Consider the following 17,263-nt stretch of genomic DNA (forward strand, 5'->3'; position numbering starts at 1 on the left):
AAGCCATTCAATGGGAGCTGCATGTGTTCAACACCATTACAAAGTATATCACAGCTTTAGGCATCCAAATTAGAACATTTTTTCCCTTTTCTCTCTCTGTTTCAGTTTTCCCACGTGTAAAATTGAGTGGGGTGTGTGTGTGTGTAAGATAATATTTCCTTCACTCACCAGTATACTGTGAATTTTCACTAGTTAATGTTTCTAAAGCACTTTGAAATCACTTGTTGAAAGACGTCATGTTAATAAAATATATGCATTTATTTATGCATTATTATTAATCTTACTTTGCTTCCAGTGCCAATGCAATGATGCCTGCAGCCATAGGTGCAGAGGCTGAGGTTCCAGTATGACTGTCTGTACAACGCTGCCTCAGGTCGGTGGTGATCTGGAAGAAATTGAATGTGTGAAATTTAGAACACAACTGCAGAAATCAGAACAGGCTTCTATTGCCTACGTGAGTCAAATGCAGGTGAACAGAATTTTCTTCTTTAATAGGGATGAATACATTGATTTGAAACTTTTCTATTCTACTCACAGGTTGAAGGTATTTGTGAACTTGGAGAAAAGTTCACTCTATTCTATAGTACTGAACAGGTATGTTAGTCTCAGTTTTTCATGGGAGATTTGGAAATCTTTCCTAAAGATTTGGAAATTAGAAAAATACACATTCCAAAAGTAGGTTAAAATTCCACCCTCATATTACTTTGCATTTATATAGCACTTTCTATCCAAGAACCACACAATGCTTTACAAACACTAACATAATTAAATCTCTCAGCATTCTTGTGATGCAGGTAAGTATCATTATCCCAATTTTACAGGTGAGGAAACTGAGGTGTGGAGGGGTTAACCATTTTTCCTCAGGTCACATAGGGAATGTATGGCAGAGCTAGGAACAGAATACACATCTGCCGACTCCAACTGCTGTGTTCTAACCACAGCACCAGGCTTTCTCCTTTAAGCAACAATTCATCTGAAAATAACCCCTAGTTGCACTCAACACCCCACACTGGAACCCATCAAACAACTTAAATGTATGGAAGGGCCACCCTGAAAGAAATCTTTCCTGAACTTCCTCTTCTGGCCTTCAAACAGCCTGCCAACCTCACCAAGCTCATCATCAAAAGCAAGCTCCCCACAGACCAGGACACACCAATTCAAAGCAGCACCAGACCCTGCCACAACAGATGCAAAACCTGCAGACATATCTCCAATGCTACAATGATCAACATCCCCTATACACCTTTCACAACACATGCCTATCACAACATGTGATGTACCTCATCCAGTGCACTAAATGCCCCAATAACAACTACATGGATGAAACCAGACAATCACTACACTCTACAGTGAACTCACCCAGAAACATGATAAAACACAAAAATACCATATCACCCATGTGTGAACACTTTTCACAAAGCAATGACTCCATATCTGACCTATCAGTCCTCATCCTGCACAGCAGTTTCAAAAGACGAGCCTGGGAGCTTAAATTCATAGCTTTGCTAGACCTTAAAAATCATGGTCTGAATAAAAACACTGGTTTTAGGGGTTATTACAACAATCACTAACCCCTCTTTTTGTCCTATGACTACAGGGGTGTTAATGGGCCACTTCACCTCGAATGATCCCTTAGAATATATGGTAAACTATCTGTTCAAAACCACGTTGTATTTAGCTGTGACACTCAGAGTACCTTTCCCAGACCTTGGGAAGAGCTCTGTATTGCTCGCAAGCTTCTCTCTCTAACCATCAGAAGCTGGTCCAATAAAAGATATTACCCCACCTCTCTGAAAATCCTGGCAGGCTCAAAGAAACTGCCTCAGTCATGTTGAAGAAGTTTTTATCTGTTAGATTAACTAAATTCATAAGTTGTTTACAGTCTTATATTGTAATATATTGCTTACAGAAAACTCATTTTAAAATATGGCCTAAGTAGATAAAGCTCCAAAAGCCATAATGAGCATTTCCAGCTAACTAGACAAAACAGAAGCTTGCATTTAACAATAGAACACAAGTATCTCAGAAAGAAGTGTGATTCTAGGAAGATAAATGTATTTCTACAAAGTTTTAAATCACACGTAAAGATGTTTCAACCTAGTTATCCCAGTTCAGGGGATTAGCACAGCGCTACAAACACGTTTCTAGATCACTAATTCAAATCTAGCTTGTGTCATTAGAAACAGAAAGTCTTTATTTTCTACAATTCTTCAAAAGGACATGTGCAATGAGTGGGTGGTGTCGGAGTAGCTCCTTGTGAACAAGGGCCTATGTCACAAAAACCACTAGATAGGTTAAAAACTGGACTGGCTACAGAGAGAAAAATACTTTCCTAACTTTTTAGGTGGCTCTTTAGGTTAAGTCATTAATGGGGCAGCGTGTGGGTAGTGGGGAGAAGCTTGCAGTTTTGCTGCAGGTAGTGCACCTCTTCCCTGACTATACAAAGCTCTTGGTCTCCCAGGCTCTCCACTCAGCAGCTTTCACTAGCATTATATTTTACATATAAGACCATGAGAGAAGACTGGGAGAAAAACAAAGCATGGAAATAAACACAAATAAGGCTTACAAAAGAATACAAAGATACCTGGATAGCTTTAACCTGGTAGCCAGCTGAATTATGCATTGCCAAAAAGTCACATATCACATGAGCAGATGAGAAAGCATTTATTAGAAGTGGATGGTAGTCTGGTGTCATTAATGTGTGTGTGTGTGTGTGTATACTTTTGTTCAGAAGAGCAGAAGTTAACACAGAATCAATGAGGTGACATGGCGTAGGCATCAGGTGAACTCACTCAGAGATAATGTTGAAAGATGGGGAAAAAACTGACTAAGGCGTTTAGAAAATCATATTTCTAAACTACTTGATCTGCCAAAGGCCAGTCTACCTCTCATCTTCAAAATCTCCAAAGTCTTGAAAGAACCATTTTGGTTTATTTCTGAATTCTTGATAAATCATTTTATTCTGTCCATGACCTGTAAAAATCTTTAAATAAAATTTTCAGACTCTCATTTAACAATTGTGCATCAATTTAGCGAATGGATATTTAGAGTATCAATGAAGCACTAAATAGGTGTACTAGTTTATATTGTAAAAGGGGTGCCGAAAACCACCCTGTATTTCCCACACCCTGGTGTACATTGATTTTGTACTGTAACTAATCTCTAATACAATGACATACTTTCCATTATATACTTCAAAAGGGAGTAGGCGAAGGGAAACTTAAAGGGCCAAATTTACAGCACGAGGAGCCAGAAGCCCTGTGTCAACTTGTGTGAATGCAAATCAGGTAGAGTATTTGCAGGTGAAATCTAAATGGCCAAGGAGCACACAACTATGTACACAAATTAAGTTCTGTGGGCTTCCTCAGGCACCTCTTTCTGAAAATTCGGCCCCCAAAGAGTGGAAAAAATAAAGCAGAATGAATAGCACATGCTCATTCTCTCTCTCACAGTGGCCAGCAGAACTACTGCACCCTGCGAAAGAGCAGCGCAGTCACTGAACTCTCTCTGCACTCCAAGAAGCACTGGGTTTGCTTGCAGCACAATGATACCTTCAGGAGCTCATGCAGGGGAAAGTCTCTTCCTCATCTCCCCTGACAATGGTTTTGCCTTAAAAGACACCATTTAGCCCTCTGCATTGAAAGCCTATTGTCGGATGTTATCTACATATCTATCTATCAGGAGAAAGAGTGGTGAGTGTTTTTGAGGCTACATCTACACTACAAGCTAGAAGTGTGATTCCCAGTTTGTGCAGAAATACTCATGCTCATTGATCTAGCAAGCTAAAAATAGTAGTGTCTGTGGTGGAACGGCAGTATGGCACCGTGCTAGCCACCCTGAGTACAAACCCATCTGAATCATATAGGTACATTCTTGGAGCTGCAAGCACGTGCCGCCCACTGTCACTGCCCATGTTATCATGGTAGAAAGCTACCATAAGTACATCTATGAGAGCTGGGAATCACAGCCCTAGCTCATAGTGTAGATGTAGGCTTAGTTTTATGTGTGCAGTACCCTTGAATAGCAAGTGCAATAAAGCCATTACACTCTTCTGCTGCATTGTTTGTCCCATGTCCTAGCAGACATTGTACAATCCCTTATCTCTCTCTTTCACTCAGCAAATATTGCAGCAGAAAATGTGTAACGAAAGCTCCCTAAGTGGAAATCCTATCTGAGCCATTTCAAAGGGAAGTTATTGATAACAGCTGAGATGTTTAGATGTAAATTACAGGAGAGATCTAAGGCATGTTTTTCAGTATTGAGGGTGCACTGTCAGAGAAGCCTTGTTTCTATCTTTAGAAACAAAGAGACAGGACCACCGACAAGCAGTCAAGCTTCAAGAAGAAAAATTATGTTCGAGATTCCAAGACCACACAAGGGCAACATCATTAATCATAATACAAGGAGATGAGGCCTGCCAGGGATATGAAGTTGACATTAGTGTATGAAAGCTGTCATTCTATTTAACAGTGTGAGTGGACGTGGGCACCAACTTTGGACCCTTTACCTAAAGTACAATGCACTCACAAGTTTTAGTTATCATTGTAACAACTGCTGATATAAGGAAACAGTGATAAGCCTAAATTCAGGCTATGTAATATTTTATAATGCACTGTGTTACAATCATCCCATCTTTCCTCCAACAACAGAAGAAAACAACTGGATTTGACAGAAAGCAATTACATGCTGGCTGGTAAAGATATAGTTTAATTAACATGAAATTAACAACTTAGAACACCATGACAAAGGTCCGTTTTAAGGTATCATTATCATCACAGTATATTTTCTCCTTTACTATATATGAGAGTCAGCTGGTTTTCAGACTACGTGCAGTTTTATAAAAGAAAGACCCAGATACCTACTGTAACGGTTTGGTACAAGTGACTTACTCTGAAGATTTAAAGAAGTGTCATTTCTGTACAGTTATTATTCAGGTTGTGTTATCAATCTTCCCTTAGTTACAGCTGTAGGGAAAGTTAGTTATTCAGGTCAAAAATAGGATTTTCCTTTGCAGAGAACATTATCACTTCTCCCATCCTAAGACTCTTATTTCCAGATATTTCATAATTCATGTCTTGAGCCTTTAGCTGTGGTTGAAACACTTTTTACCTGTTGATGTAATTCCTACAGGTATGTCACCTTGAACCGACTTGTCTTCTAAAATGAGAAGTATTTAATAAAAATCTGTAGTTGCCAATTCTCCCCCTAACATGGTGTCATGTGATCCCAAACTTTCCATTGAAGGTGCCATGTTGTATTATATCTGCTCTACAACAGCAGTTGAACAGGGGGAGTTTTTTTAATAACTGACAAGAGATGCTATTGATGAGCATGGAATTAATTTTTAAAAGGAGCAATGGTGTATACCATAGATTGTAAATTTCATAAGTGAGTGGGCGATTTTCATGCATAACTCACCAGTATTGTTAACAGAAAATAGTTGAGTCAATCCACAGTACACTGATAGTATTGTTATGATTTATTTGTGTAATGCCTTTGCTAAGATAAAGGCCATACTAACATATAGAGCTAGATTGTGCCCTTAAATACAGCCTATTCCAAGAGTGGTGCAGAGACGCAGGGCTCTAGGGGCAATACATAGAAGCATTTCTGCTGGGGGGAAGAGGGGGGAAGGTAGGGAGGGGGGCACAATGCCTTCTGGAGCTCTTCAGTAACACTGAGGTTAGAAGGGGAGGAATTTGCTACAGTTAAGTGTCCTAGGCATATTTCATGTCACTTCTACGGCGATTCTTACAGTCTCACACTCAGCACGTGCTTCAAATGATAATTGTTTTAAAGGAGTACATTTTTCAACTGGCCTGTGCTTGGCTTCCTCTTATGTGTGTCCCAAATTGTGGCTTTATATACCTGTGCCTGCACTTTGCAGCTGCTCTTGCAAACATCTGATAACAATTCTAGCACTGAACTATTTAAAAGGAATACGTACATACTCTTTGCATCTGGAAAAGGCAGATGTACTTTGTGCATGCACAGTGGGAGTCAAGATTTGAAAATCCAGTCCAAAATATGCAACAGAGATTTTTGACAGGTGCAGTACAATATAGGAATAACTAATATGTATTCTTGGCCTCATCCTTAATGCAGTCTTAGTGCAGGACGTTAATGTCAGTGGGAGTTTTGACAGTGTAAGAACTGCTGTCTAGAACTGTACAAGCCAGATTCTTGTGTCACTTACTTTAATGTAAATATAAATTCCATATCTTCATCACAGTAAATGAGATCAGAGACCTGCCTATGTTACTAAAGCAACTATGATTATACCAGATTGAAAAAGAACAATTCCAGCACATGGCATGTTTGTGAGGATGACAAAAACATGTCAATGGGAAAAAATGTGTGGTTATCTACAAAGAATATTTTCTTAGGACAAGATGAAACCAGGAGATATCTGTAACCAACTTTTACATACCCCCTCTCTCCACTCACCATACTACTGAGTGCCTTTTTAGAATACCCGGTACCACTCGCATTTTTGCTTTTATGGGGACTGTTTACTTGTCCAACTCAGAAGGTGCCACTAATACAAATTGGATAGGAATACAGTATAATCAGCACAAACCAATATGCTGATCTGACTGAGATTGTACAAATACAAAGCAGAATTAAGCAGAGACAGGAGTTCAAACAATCTGACACTATAAAGCATATGAGACAGAAGAACAATGTGCTGTCACTTAGCTATATTTCTATATTACTATACTGTTCAAAACTCATAATATACTGGGGGGCTCGACTCTATCCTCAGGTACAATGAAATAAATGAAGAGTATCGGCATTTAAATCGGCTATCCTAATGTAAATCCTGTGTGAGATCAGAATCAGGCACTAGGATATTTATGGTGGATTTTTATGGTGGATTGTATTTTATAACATATTTTCTCCTTTCTTAAAAGCAAGAATCTCATACACACAGTACAGCAAGCTGAACTATCACATCCAATTAGACTGACCTATAGGAAAGTCACTAATCTTAAGAAAAAAGAAAAGGAGTACTTGTGGCACCTTAGAGACTAACCAATTTATTTGAGCATAAGCTTTCGTGAGCTACAGCTCACTTCATCGGATGCATACTGTGGAAAGTGTAGAAGATCTTTTTATACACACAAAGCATGAAAAAATACCTCCCCCCACCCCACTCTCCTGCTGGTAATAGCTTATCTAAAGTGATCACTCTCCTTACAATGTGTATGATAATCAAGTTGGGCCATTTCCAGCACAAATCCAGGGTTTAACAAGAACGTCTGGGGGGGGTGGGGGGGGTAAGGAAAAAACAAGGGGAAATAGGTTACCTTGCATAATGACTTAGCCACTCCCAGTCTCTATTCAAGCCTAAGTTAACTGTATCCAATTTGCAAATGAATTCCAATTCAACAGTTTCTCGCTGGAGTCTGGATTTGAAGTTTTTTTGTTGTAATATCGCAACTTTCATGTCTGTAATCGCGTGACCAGAGAGATTGAAGTGTTCTCCGACTGGTTTATGAATGTTATAATTCTTGACATCTGATTTGTGTCCATTTGTGTCCATAAACCAGTCAGAGAACACTTCAATCTCTCTGGTCACGCGATTACAGACATGAAAGTTGCGATATTACAACAAAAAAACTTCAAATCCAGACTCCAGCGAGAAACTGTTGAATTGGAATTCATTTGCAAATTAGATACAATTAACCTAGGCTTGAATAGAGACTGGGAGTGGCTAAGTCATTATGCAAGGTAACCTATTTCCCCTTGTTTTTTCCAACCCCCCCCCCCCCCCCCCGACGTTCTTGTTAAACCCTGGATTTGTGCTGGAAATGGCCCACCTTGATTATCGTACACATTGTAAGGAGAGTGGTCACTTTAGATAAGCTATTACCAGCAGGAGAGTGGGTTTGTGTGGGGGGGGGGGGTGAGAAAACCTGGATTTGTGCTGGAAATGGCCCAACTTGATTATCATATACATTGTAAGGAGAGTGATCACTTTAGATAAGCTATTACCAGCAGGAGAGTGGGGTGGGGGGAGGTATTTTTTCATGCTTTGTGTGTATAAAAAGATCTTCTACACTTTCCACAGTATGCATCCGATGAAGTGAGTTGTAGCTCACGAAAGCTTATGCTCAAATAAATTGGTTAGTCTCTAAGGTGCCACAAGTACTCCTTTTCTTTTTGCGAATACAGACTAACACGGCTGTTACTCTGAAATCAATCTTAAGAAAGCTGCTGCTGCTATTCCACGAGGAAGCCATCAAGCCCTTTCTATCTAATTTCCTTTTGTGGGTGGGTGTGAAGTATAGTCCTCAGGACAGGTTTAAATTTAATTTATCTAAATATTTTAATCTTTATTTTTCCGATCATTATTTGCTATTTATATTTATACAGCACCACCAATGCCCTTGTCAGTTTGTGGAAAAGAATGAAGATGAGGTCTCTGTCTCAAAGGACTGATCATCTAAGCAGGCAACATAAAAACTAAGGATGGGAGACGTGAGGCAGCAAAAAGCCGTCTAATTTCATAATGAAATTGAATTTGCATCATCTTAGTGCCAGGATTTTTTGGCTTTGTAAAGGAGTTTGCTATGTTTTCTGGTGATGATTTTCACTTGTGTGTATTAGTCAAAACATCTCTGCTGGGGACATTAGGGTTAACAGGTCTTTTGGAAAAGGTGTGTTATAGTGAGCAAGTTAGAGGATAGGCAATATTAATATTATCCTTATCCTTAACCCTATATTGATGGCTTACTACAGATGTGAGAGAGAGAGAAAGATGGGGGAGAGGGTCATCATTCTGCGTGTGTGCTCTGAGGACACTGATTGATAGGTTACAGCTGTTACTTGTAACTCTTAAATTCTTTCAGTTAAAGGGTTGGTTCTGCAAATTCACCTCATCTCTCTTTAGAGCTGACCTTAGAGTAATATAAGAACTAACACAAATGTTGTCCAAAGGAAGGTGACTGGTTTGTATACAATACTGGGGGAGAAGGCTATTTCCTGCACTCAGTGAACAATGTTTTTCTTTGTTATTGGAAGTATTGCTTGAGGTGTCAGCTACCAGCAGTAAAACATCCTGAGGAGAGGTTTTGGACCTCAGGAGTCAACTGGTAATACAGTGCAACACAGAAGAAGAGGAAAGGGTCTTTGATGGAATATTTAGGGCCTGATTCTCGACTGTGTGAAATCAGTGGAGTTACACCGGTATAAACCTGATATAACTCAGTGGAGAATCAGACCCCTACAGTGTGGCCATTAAGCGAACAGATGGTGGTTTGAATAAGAGTAGTCAGGATCTGAACTGGGCCATGATAAGCAGAGAATCGAGGGAGTACAGTAATCTCCTATGGCAGCTGGCACTGCACGTGCCTTAACTGATTAACATGTATGCAGCTGGATCAGCCCACGTTGATTGGATCACTGGAGATACCAGCTGCTGGACCCAATTCTCAGAACTAATGAGCACTCACAGAACTCATTGACTTCAACTAAAAGGTGCATTTCTTCATCTCCACTGAAAAGCAGGCTCTGGATGTCTCAAATTGGCATTCTAAGTTAAGAAAAATGGAACTTTTGAAAATGTAGGCCTTAATATCTTTGCCATATAAGCCTTTATATAAAATGGGTGTCAGATTTCCCTAATTCACCAGGATAACATACGGCTAAATTTAAGTTTGCAAAACACTTTGGGATCTTTGGAAGTAGGACAATATATGAGTGCAAAGTATTATCATTATTAGAAATATAATAATGCAATAAATTTTAAAAGCTATGTAGGATTAAATATCTGTAGACTAAACAACATTTTCTTTAACCTTATTCTCATGATTCAACTTACAAGTAAATTTACAATAATGGAAATGTGATAATACCAAAAATGTGTTGAGGTAATTTTGGGTCAAAAGTGAGGAACATCTCAGAAGTAAGCAATATAAATGTCCTGATGTAATGAGATTGTAGAAGTGTAAACACAGGGAGTAAGACTTACCTAAAAGAATGGAAGAAATGATTGAGAAAACGATGATTGAAGAAGAATGGGAGGATTGCACAAGATGTAACAACAAGTCAGGCTGGAGAAAGAATTTAAACAGAAAAACATGAATGATATTGGGAACAGTTTAAGAATGTTTTACTAGATGACCCTAAAGTCACAATTCCACAATCAAGAAAGAAGGTTACGCTGGTTAAAAAACCAGCCTGACTAAGAGGGGAAATGAAAGCATTACATATATAATATAAAACAAATGTATAAAAGGGAAGTTGATAGCAACGAATATAAATTAGAAGTTAGAAATTTGACAAGGGAAGTAAAAGGACACAAGTGGAAATTTACAGTCAGGCTATAGATTCTATAGCAAGGAGAAGAAGAAGGAGTACTTTAAGTGTATCAGGAACAAAAGCAACCCTAAAAATGGTGTTGATCCATTACTAGATGGAAATGGCAAAATTACAAATAATACCACAGAAAAGGCAGAAGCATCCAATAAATATCTCTGTATTTGGGAAAAAGACAGAAGAAGCATTCACGTCATTTGATGACAAAATACTTTCCATTCCAACAGTAACTAAAGAGGACGTTCTGCAGCAGCTACTTAAATTAGACATCTTTAAATCACTATGTATGGATAACTTGCATCAAAGTGTTTTACAAGAGCTGGCCAAGGAGCTTGCTGGACTGTTAAGAGGGCTGTTAAAGTTGATTTTCAATAATCTTCAAACACACTGAGAAAGTTCCAGAGGACTAGAAGAAAGCTAATGTTGTATCAATATTTTAAAAGGATAAACTGGATGACTTTATTAAATAGATTAAAACTTCCTAACTGATATCTCAAAATGTAATAGTAAATGGGGAATCATCACTAAGCGGGTATGTTTCTAATGGGGTCCCACAAGGATCAATTTTTGGATCTATACTATTAAATAGTTATCAATGATCTGGAAGAAAACATAAAATCATTACTTGATAAAGTTTGCAGATGACACAAAAATCGGGGAAGTGGAAATAATGAAGAGGACAGGACATTGACACAGAGTGATCTGTATTGCTTGGTAAACTGGGTGCAAGCAAACAATCTATGTTTTTATAGGCCAAAGGTAAGGCCATGCCTCTAGCAACAAATAACTTAGGTCATACTTACAGGATGGGGAACATTATCATGCAAAATAGTGATTCTGAAAAAGGCTTGACGTTCATGTTGGATAATCAGATGAATATGAGCTTAAATGAGGTGTGGCTAAAAAGGCTAATGAGATTCTTGGATATATATGTGTCGCTAGCAGACCAGATGCCAGCTCATGCCAGAGTCCCAGGCCAATTCACTTGTGTATTAGTTTAGATCAAAGTAATTGTTAAATGTATACAAGTGTATTTGGTGTTTAAACTTCATGAAAACTAATGGGATGTTAGTTGCATTGTTTTCACTTATCTGTATCCTGTTATAATGTAGTAGCAAATATTTACATTGTGTGTACCCCTTTAACTAAATAATCCATCAAACAAGAAGAGACCTTGTGGAATGCAAATGAAGAACTCTAACAGAAAAGTTCTAATTTCAAAGCAAATAGTCATGGTACATGATGATTGGAGGTCAAAGACTCTAACTGCATCCCTCACTTTCTGTCATCAAAGGAAAAACCTTCACGGGCAGTGACCCTGTCTGCTAGTTTTCTGTGAGAAGAAGCTATAAGAATGGATTTAATGAAAGATCCTTCATCTCTGGACTGTTTGGATTCTAACAAGGCAGAATGACTGAACGAGAAGATGGAGATCCAGAGTTATTCTGGGTAGCCCTGAGAGACTTTTGGGAAACTGGCAGATTACTACCTTTCTGCTACCATTTGGAATTATAGATGGTGACTCAACTGTACATATATTTTACCTTTTTTAACCTCTCTATAACTCTCATTTCCTTTTCTTAGCTAATAAATCTTTAGTGGGTTTACTATAGAATTGGATGCCAGCATGATCTTTGGTGTAAGATCTGCAGTACCATTTGATCTGGGGTAAGTCTGGTCTCCTGGGACTGGGAGAAGCCTAAATGTGACATGATCTTTGGTGTAAGTGACCATTTATCACTAAGTCTGGTTTGTCTGTGTGGCAGGACAGATTGGAGTAGCTAAGGGACTGTCTGTGACTCCATGGTAGGACTGGTATAGTGATCCAGGAGCTCACAGTTGGTACTGGCTTGCTGACACACCAGCCTGGGGTGTCTTCCCCATTTTCTGACAGTCTGCCCTGGGGTAGGCACTCACAGTTGTGAGCCACCCCAGAGAGCATGACAATATAAATAGGAGAATGTCAAGTGGGAACAGGGAGGTTATATTAATCTATATATCTGGTACCATGTGTCGTGACTGCTCTTGGAATACTGCGTCCAGTTCTGGTGTCCACACATCAAGTAGGATGTTGAAAAATGGGAGAAGGTTCAGAGGGGAGCTCATTCTATTTAGCTTATCAAAGAGAGTTAAGGTGTGACTTGATCATAGTCCATAAGTACCTACACAAAGAACAGAAATTTGATAATAGAGAGCTCTTCAATCTGGCAGACAAAGGTATAACAAGATCCAACAGCTGGAAGTTGAAGCTAGACAAATCCAGACTAGAAATAAGACTCCATTTTTTAACAGGGAGGGTAATTATTAACAACTTGGACTGGAAGCAGGAATTATTTCAGGGAAGTCCTGTTGTATGAGTCATGCAAGAGCATTGACTAGATGATCACAATGATTCCTTCTGCACTTAAAATTCATGAATCTATTAATTTTATTGAACTTTGAAAAAAAAAAGTTAGCAAAGGTCTTTGAAAGGACCATATGGGAAATTTGATCACAGGAGTGAGTATTGCTAGAAAATGGAATGACTTCTTTGCTTTATTATCTATTGGGGAGAACAAGGAAAGATGCCAAAAACAGAGATAAAGTTTTTGTGGCGAGAAGCCAAGTGTCAGGATTCCTTCCCCACTCTGAACTCTAGGGTACAGATGTGAGGACCCGCATGAAAGACCCGCTAAGCTTATTCTTACCAGCTTAGGTTAAAAACTTCCCCAAGGTACAAACTTTGCCTTGTCCTTGAACAGTATGCTGCCACCACCAAGCGTTTTAAACAAAGAACAGGGAAAGAGCCCACTTGGACACGTCTTCCCCGCAAAATATCCCCCTAAGCCCTACACCCCCTTTCCTGAGGAAGGCTTGATAATAATCCTCACCAATTTGTACAGGTGAACACAGACCCAAACCCTTGGATCTTAAGAACAATGAAAAATCAATCAGGTTCTTAAAGGAAGAATTTTAATTAAAGAAAAGGTAAAAGAATCACCTCTGTAAAATCAGGATGGAAAATACTTTATAGAGTATTAAGATTCAAAACACAGAGGATCCCCCTCTTGGCAAAACCTTAAAGTTACAGAAAACAGGAATAAACCTCCCTCTTAACACAGGGAAAATGCACATAAAACAAAAGATAAACTAATCCGCCTTGCCTGGCTTACCTATACTGGTTGCAATATTGGAGACTTGGATTAGGATGGGTTGGAGAAGATGGATTTCTGTCTGGCCTCTCTCAGTCCCAAGAGAGAACAAAAAACATAAACAAAGAGCACAAACAAAAGCCTTCCCCCCCCCACCCCCCCGCCCGCGCAAGATTTGAAAGTATCTTGTTCCCTTATTGGTCCTTTGGGTCAGGTGCCAGCCAGGTTAGCTGAGCTTCTTAACCCTTTACAGGTAACAGGATGTTGCCTCTGGCCAGGAGGGATTTTATAGCACTGTATACAGAAAGGTGGTTACCCTTGCCTTTATATTTATGACACCAAGAAAGAACAGAAAAATTACTGGAACGAAGAGTTACCTCAGAACAAGTTTGTTTTTTTTTTAAATTAGATCATCTGAAAATAGGGAAGATTCCAGGAAGGGATGGCCGGCATCCCAGAATCTTGAAAGACACAGCAGACGGTATTTAAATACAAAAAAAAAAAAAAGCTAGAGCAGGAATTTTTAACTCCTCATTAGCAATAAGAAAAGAACTGGAAATAAGGTATCATGAAACCCATGCTTAAGGAGGGAGCAAGGAAAGATTCTAGAAAGTATAAGTTATATTCAGTATTAGAAAAGCACCTTGTGATTTTTTATTATGAAGAGCACAGTGAACAGGTGTAGACTGGTCAACGATAAGTCAGAAGGAAGGCTGTGCTTAATGAATCTGATAATATCTTTGAGGGAGTGACAATAAGGGTTTAAGAAGAGTGAGGGGCAAAACAGAAGTTGACAGTCTATCTGGACTTCAGGAAGCCTCTCCAATTAAAAAATAAAGACCAGTAATGATGGCAACAATAGTGAAATCTCCAGTGGAATAAAAAAACAGCCCCGGTCAAAAATTAATTGAAAACAGCCATAGTCTGGGAAGGAATGAGATGGCAAAGAGCACAGGACAGATAAGCATTGAACCTAATTTTACTTACTGTTTCTCAGTTACCAGGAATAGGCAGCAATATGAATGATGACTAAGGGAGAATGAATACAAAAAACGAAGGAAGCTGAGTCCCAGTAAATCTGAAATAAATGGGGATGTGGGTTGGAAAATGGCTTCTGTAACTTCACGTTTTAAAATGAAAAATAATGTGGACTGAATAAAAAATACCAAAAGGAGATTTGCTCTGAGGTCTGGTGATATGCTACGAAGTGTTGGTCAGGAAAATAATCTTTATGGATGACAGCAGAGAGACTCTGCTCAGAGTTTGGAAGCAGTTAGGAAAGCAGAAAGAACGTAGGACACATAGTGGAAGTGAAAGGAGAAATCAGTCTCTGTCACAAGGGTTAGTAAGACCATACCTGATGTATTGTGTAGAATTATGGATGTCAGAATACAAGGAGGCTGAAGGAGCTACACACAGTGGCAGAAATTTACATTCAAATTCTTGGTCTAAAACTTGTATACAAATATATACCATATTGACCAAGGGGGACATTTTTTCAAACAAGCCCACATGTAGACACAAAGACCTAATAGTCATTTTGCCCTCCCCTAAAAATCATTATAGAAAATACAAAACCACATACAATTAAAATAGCATTACAAAAACAAACAAACCACATACTATTTTCTTGTCGTACGATTCCCCACTGCTGTAAGTCGTAGCTAGGGTGGATGCACATTCTTCCAGATACCAAGGTTTTTTTCCGCTTTCAGCTGTGCTGCTTATGGAAATAGTGTAGATGCTATTGGTGTAGCCATCGCAGGAGCAATGGTCCTTACTCCTTCCACCATTTCCAGACGCCCAAACAAAAATGGAACCTAACTTATTTCGTCCCTGTTTACAAACAATAGGAAAGATTTGATTAATGTTTTTTTCTTGGTAAGCATGTGGGCCCTTCCCCCCCCCTTCCCTCCTCCCCCCAAAAAAGACAAAAGAGCTCATTGTGGAAGATTGTGAAGAAAAACCAGAGTTTAGCTGAGGTAAGAGCTAACCCTCCCAAATTCAAAACATGAGTGAGATGAATAAACACAACCTTAAAAACAAAAATTAAATTCAGATTCTATTTGTAGGTCTGGATCTATTCTGTCCAGCCTTACAAAGAAAAATGGAGAAGAGCCACAGCACTCATTAAATGTATCATACTGGATTTAAATAGTAAACAAACAAAAAAAGAGCACGTTGTAGCTACAAACATTTGTTTATAAGGTTTCTCCTGAATGTCTCATTCTGGAATTACCAAGTGACGCCATGTACTCTTTGAGTAATATCAAGTACCATGAACCACACTGGAGCAGTTGCACAAATATCATAAATTGTAAATGTAAAACACTTTGTTAAAACAAAAATGGACAGGCAAGGGTTGCTTTGTTAATATATTAGCATTAAGCACCTACAGCCCCGATTCAGTAATCTAATTGAAGTTAGGCACATGCTTAAGTAAATTGCTGAATGAGGACCTAAAACAGATATACATATTAAGAAAATTTAATAAGTGAGTCTAAATAAATATAGTGGGAGTGAAAATGAATCCATAATTATTTTGGTGTTGGTGTTGATGTAAAGGGTGAAGATGATCAACATGCTGCATGCCTGTTGTCTAGCAGGGAACTGTGGTTTTCCATATTCCAGGCACTTCATGCAGATAAACAGGTTAACATATGAGGTTCCCATAATTTACATAATCTAAATACATCCATTGACTATTAGCAAACACTATGATATGAATTAGGATAGAGATTTTAATCAAAAGAGTAAACACGTCTTTAATTAGTTCTGCAAAATGACATCATTTTATTATTTATTAATCCTTTTGAGGGCAAAGGAAAAAGCCCATTGGTTACAATTAAGTTAATAGTCTAATTTATATCTTACAGTATTTGTTTGCAGCACATCATGCAATATATGGTTTGTATAAGTGGTAGGTTCATTCCTATGTATGATGAACTAATGTTATGCCCCATGCTACTTCGCTTTCACTAGTACATATGTTTTGGTTTTTTTTATAAATAGAGTGGATTTGTGCGCTGCAATTGACATAAAGACAGCTGTTGGATATCTACCAGGACAATCTTAAACAATTAGCAATTCAAAGATTCATCTAATCCAGATGCACAGGGGGTTTTCATTAGTGCATTTTTTGCTGAGTGTAATAGAGCCTAAATCAATGTAAGAAAAAAAATCCCACAGTTCATGATTCTGGTAGATATATGTGCTTGAATTCACAAACATTGATGAGTTTCACTTTGTGAGTTTAATAAAAGTTCACTACCTGTAGAGATTCTTCTCCTCAGCACAATAACTTAAATATCAAATTCTCCTTGCTAGTGTTTACATAAGGTTATGCCTTTAAAATGCAATTTTTCATTAAAAAACATTTCAAACAGAGGAAAAAATATCCCAGGGCGCCAAGTTAAATGTACTATGAAATCCACATGCTCCTGACAAGACCAGTCCAGCCAGCCAGGAAGTATAACTATTTCAATTTTTTTTTCTTTCTTTGGCTGATCTTAGCTGCTCCAGTGATAAAAAAGTACATTACAATATTCTTGTTTAAAAGGCTGGAGCAGTTCTAGACTTTTTGCAGGGCTTCAATTCAAGCAACTAATACCACAGCATCTGATTTTGACATTATTTTCATACACACACACAAATGGTCATACTAGCAACATCATGCTGGGCTAACTTTGTGGTTGCTCTTATCAAGTACACCCATGCCCAAGCAGACCACTCATATAACAGTGCTGCTCCTGCACATGGAAAGTTCAGTTCATTGTGTTCCCTGCTTCATCATCTCTCAGTCTTTATAT

General features: G+C 38.5%; 1 protein-coding gene across 3 annotated transcripts in view; it reads right to left on the reverse strand.

The window, feature by feature from the left end:
* Nucleotides 1–17,263, reverse strand: part of PCSK5 (proprotein convertase subtilisin/kexin type 5) — a 298,169-nt gene that overhangs the window by 136,241 nt on the left and 144,665 nt on the right. For all 3 annotated transcript variants that reach the window (XM_037901828.2, XM_007065550.4, XM_043547161.1), the window contains exons 8-9: nt 15,078–15,290; nt 285–385 (exon numbers count right to left, since the gene is read on the reverse strand). In XM_037901828.2, coding sequence (XP_037757756.1) covers nt 285–385; nt 15,078–15,290 — 314 coding nt within the window. The remainder of the gene's footprint in view (nt 1–284; nt 386–15,077; nt 15,291–17,263) is intronic.

Source organism: Chelonia mydas, chromosome 5 (assembly GCF_015237465.2).
Source record: "Chelonia mydas isolate rCheMyd1 chromosome 5, rCheMyd1.pri.v2, whole genome shotgun sequence".
Taxonomy (NCBI): domain Eukaryota; kingdom Metazoa; phylum Chordata; order Testudines; family Cheloniidae; genus Chelonia; species Chelonia mydas.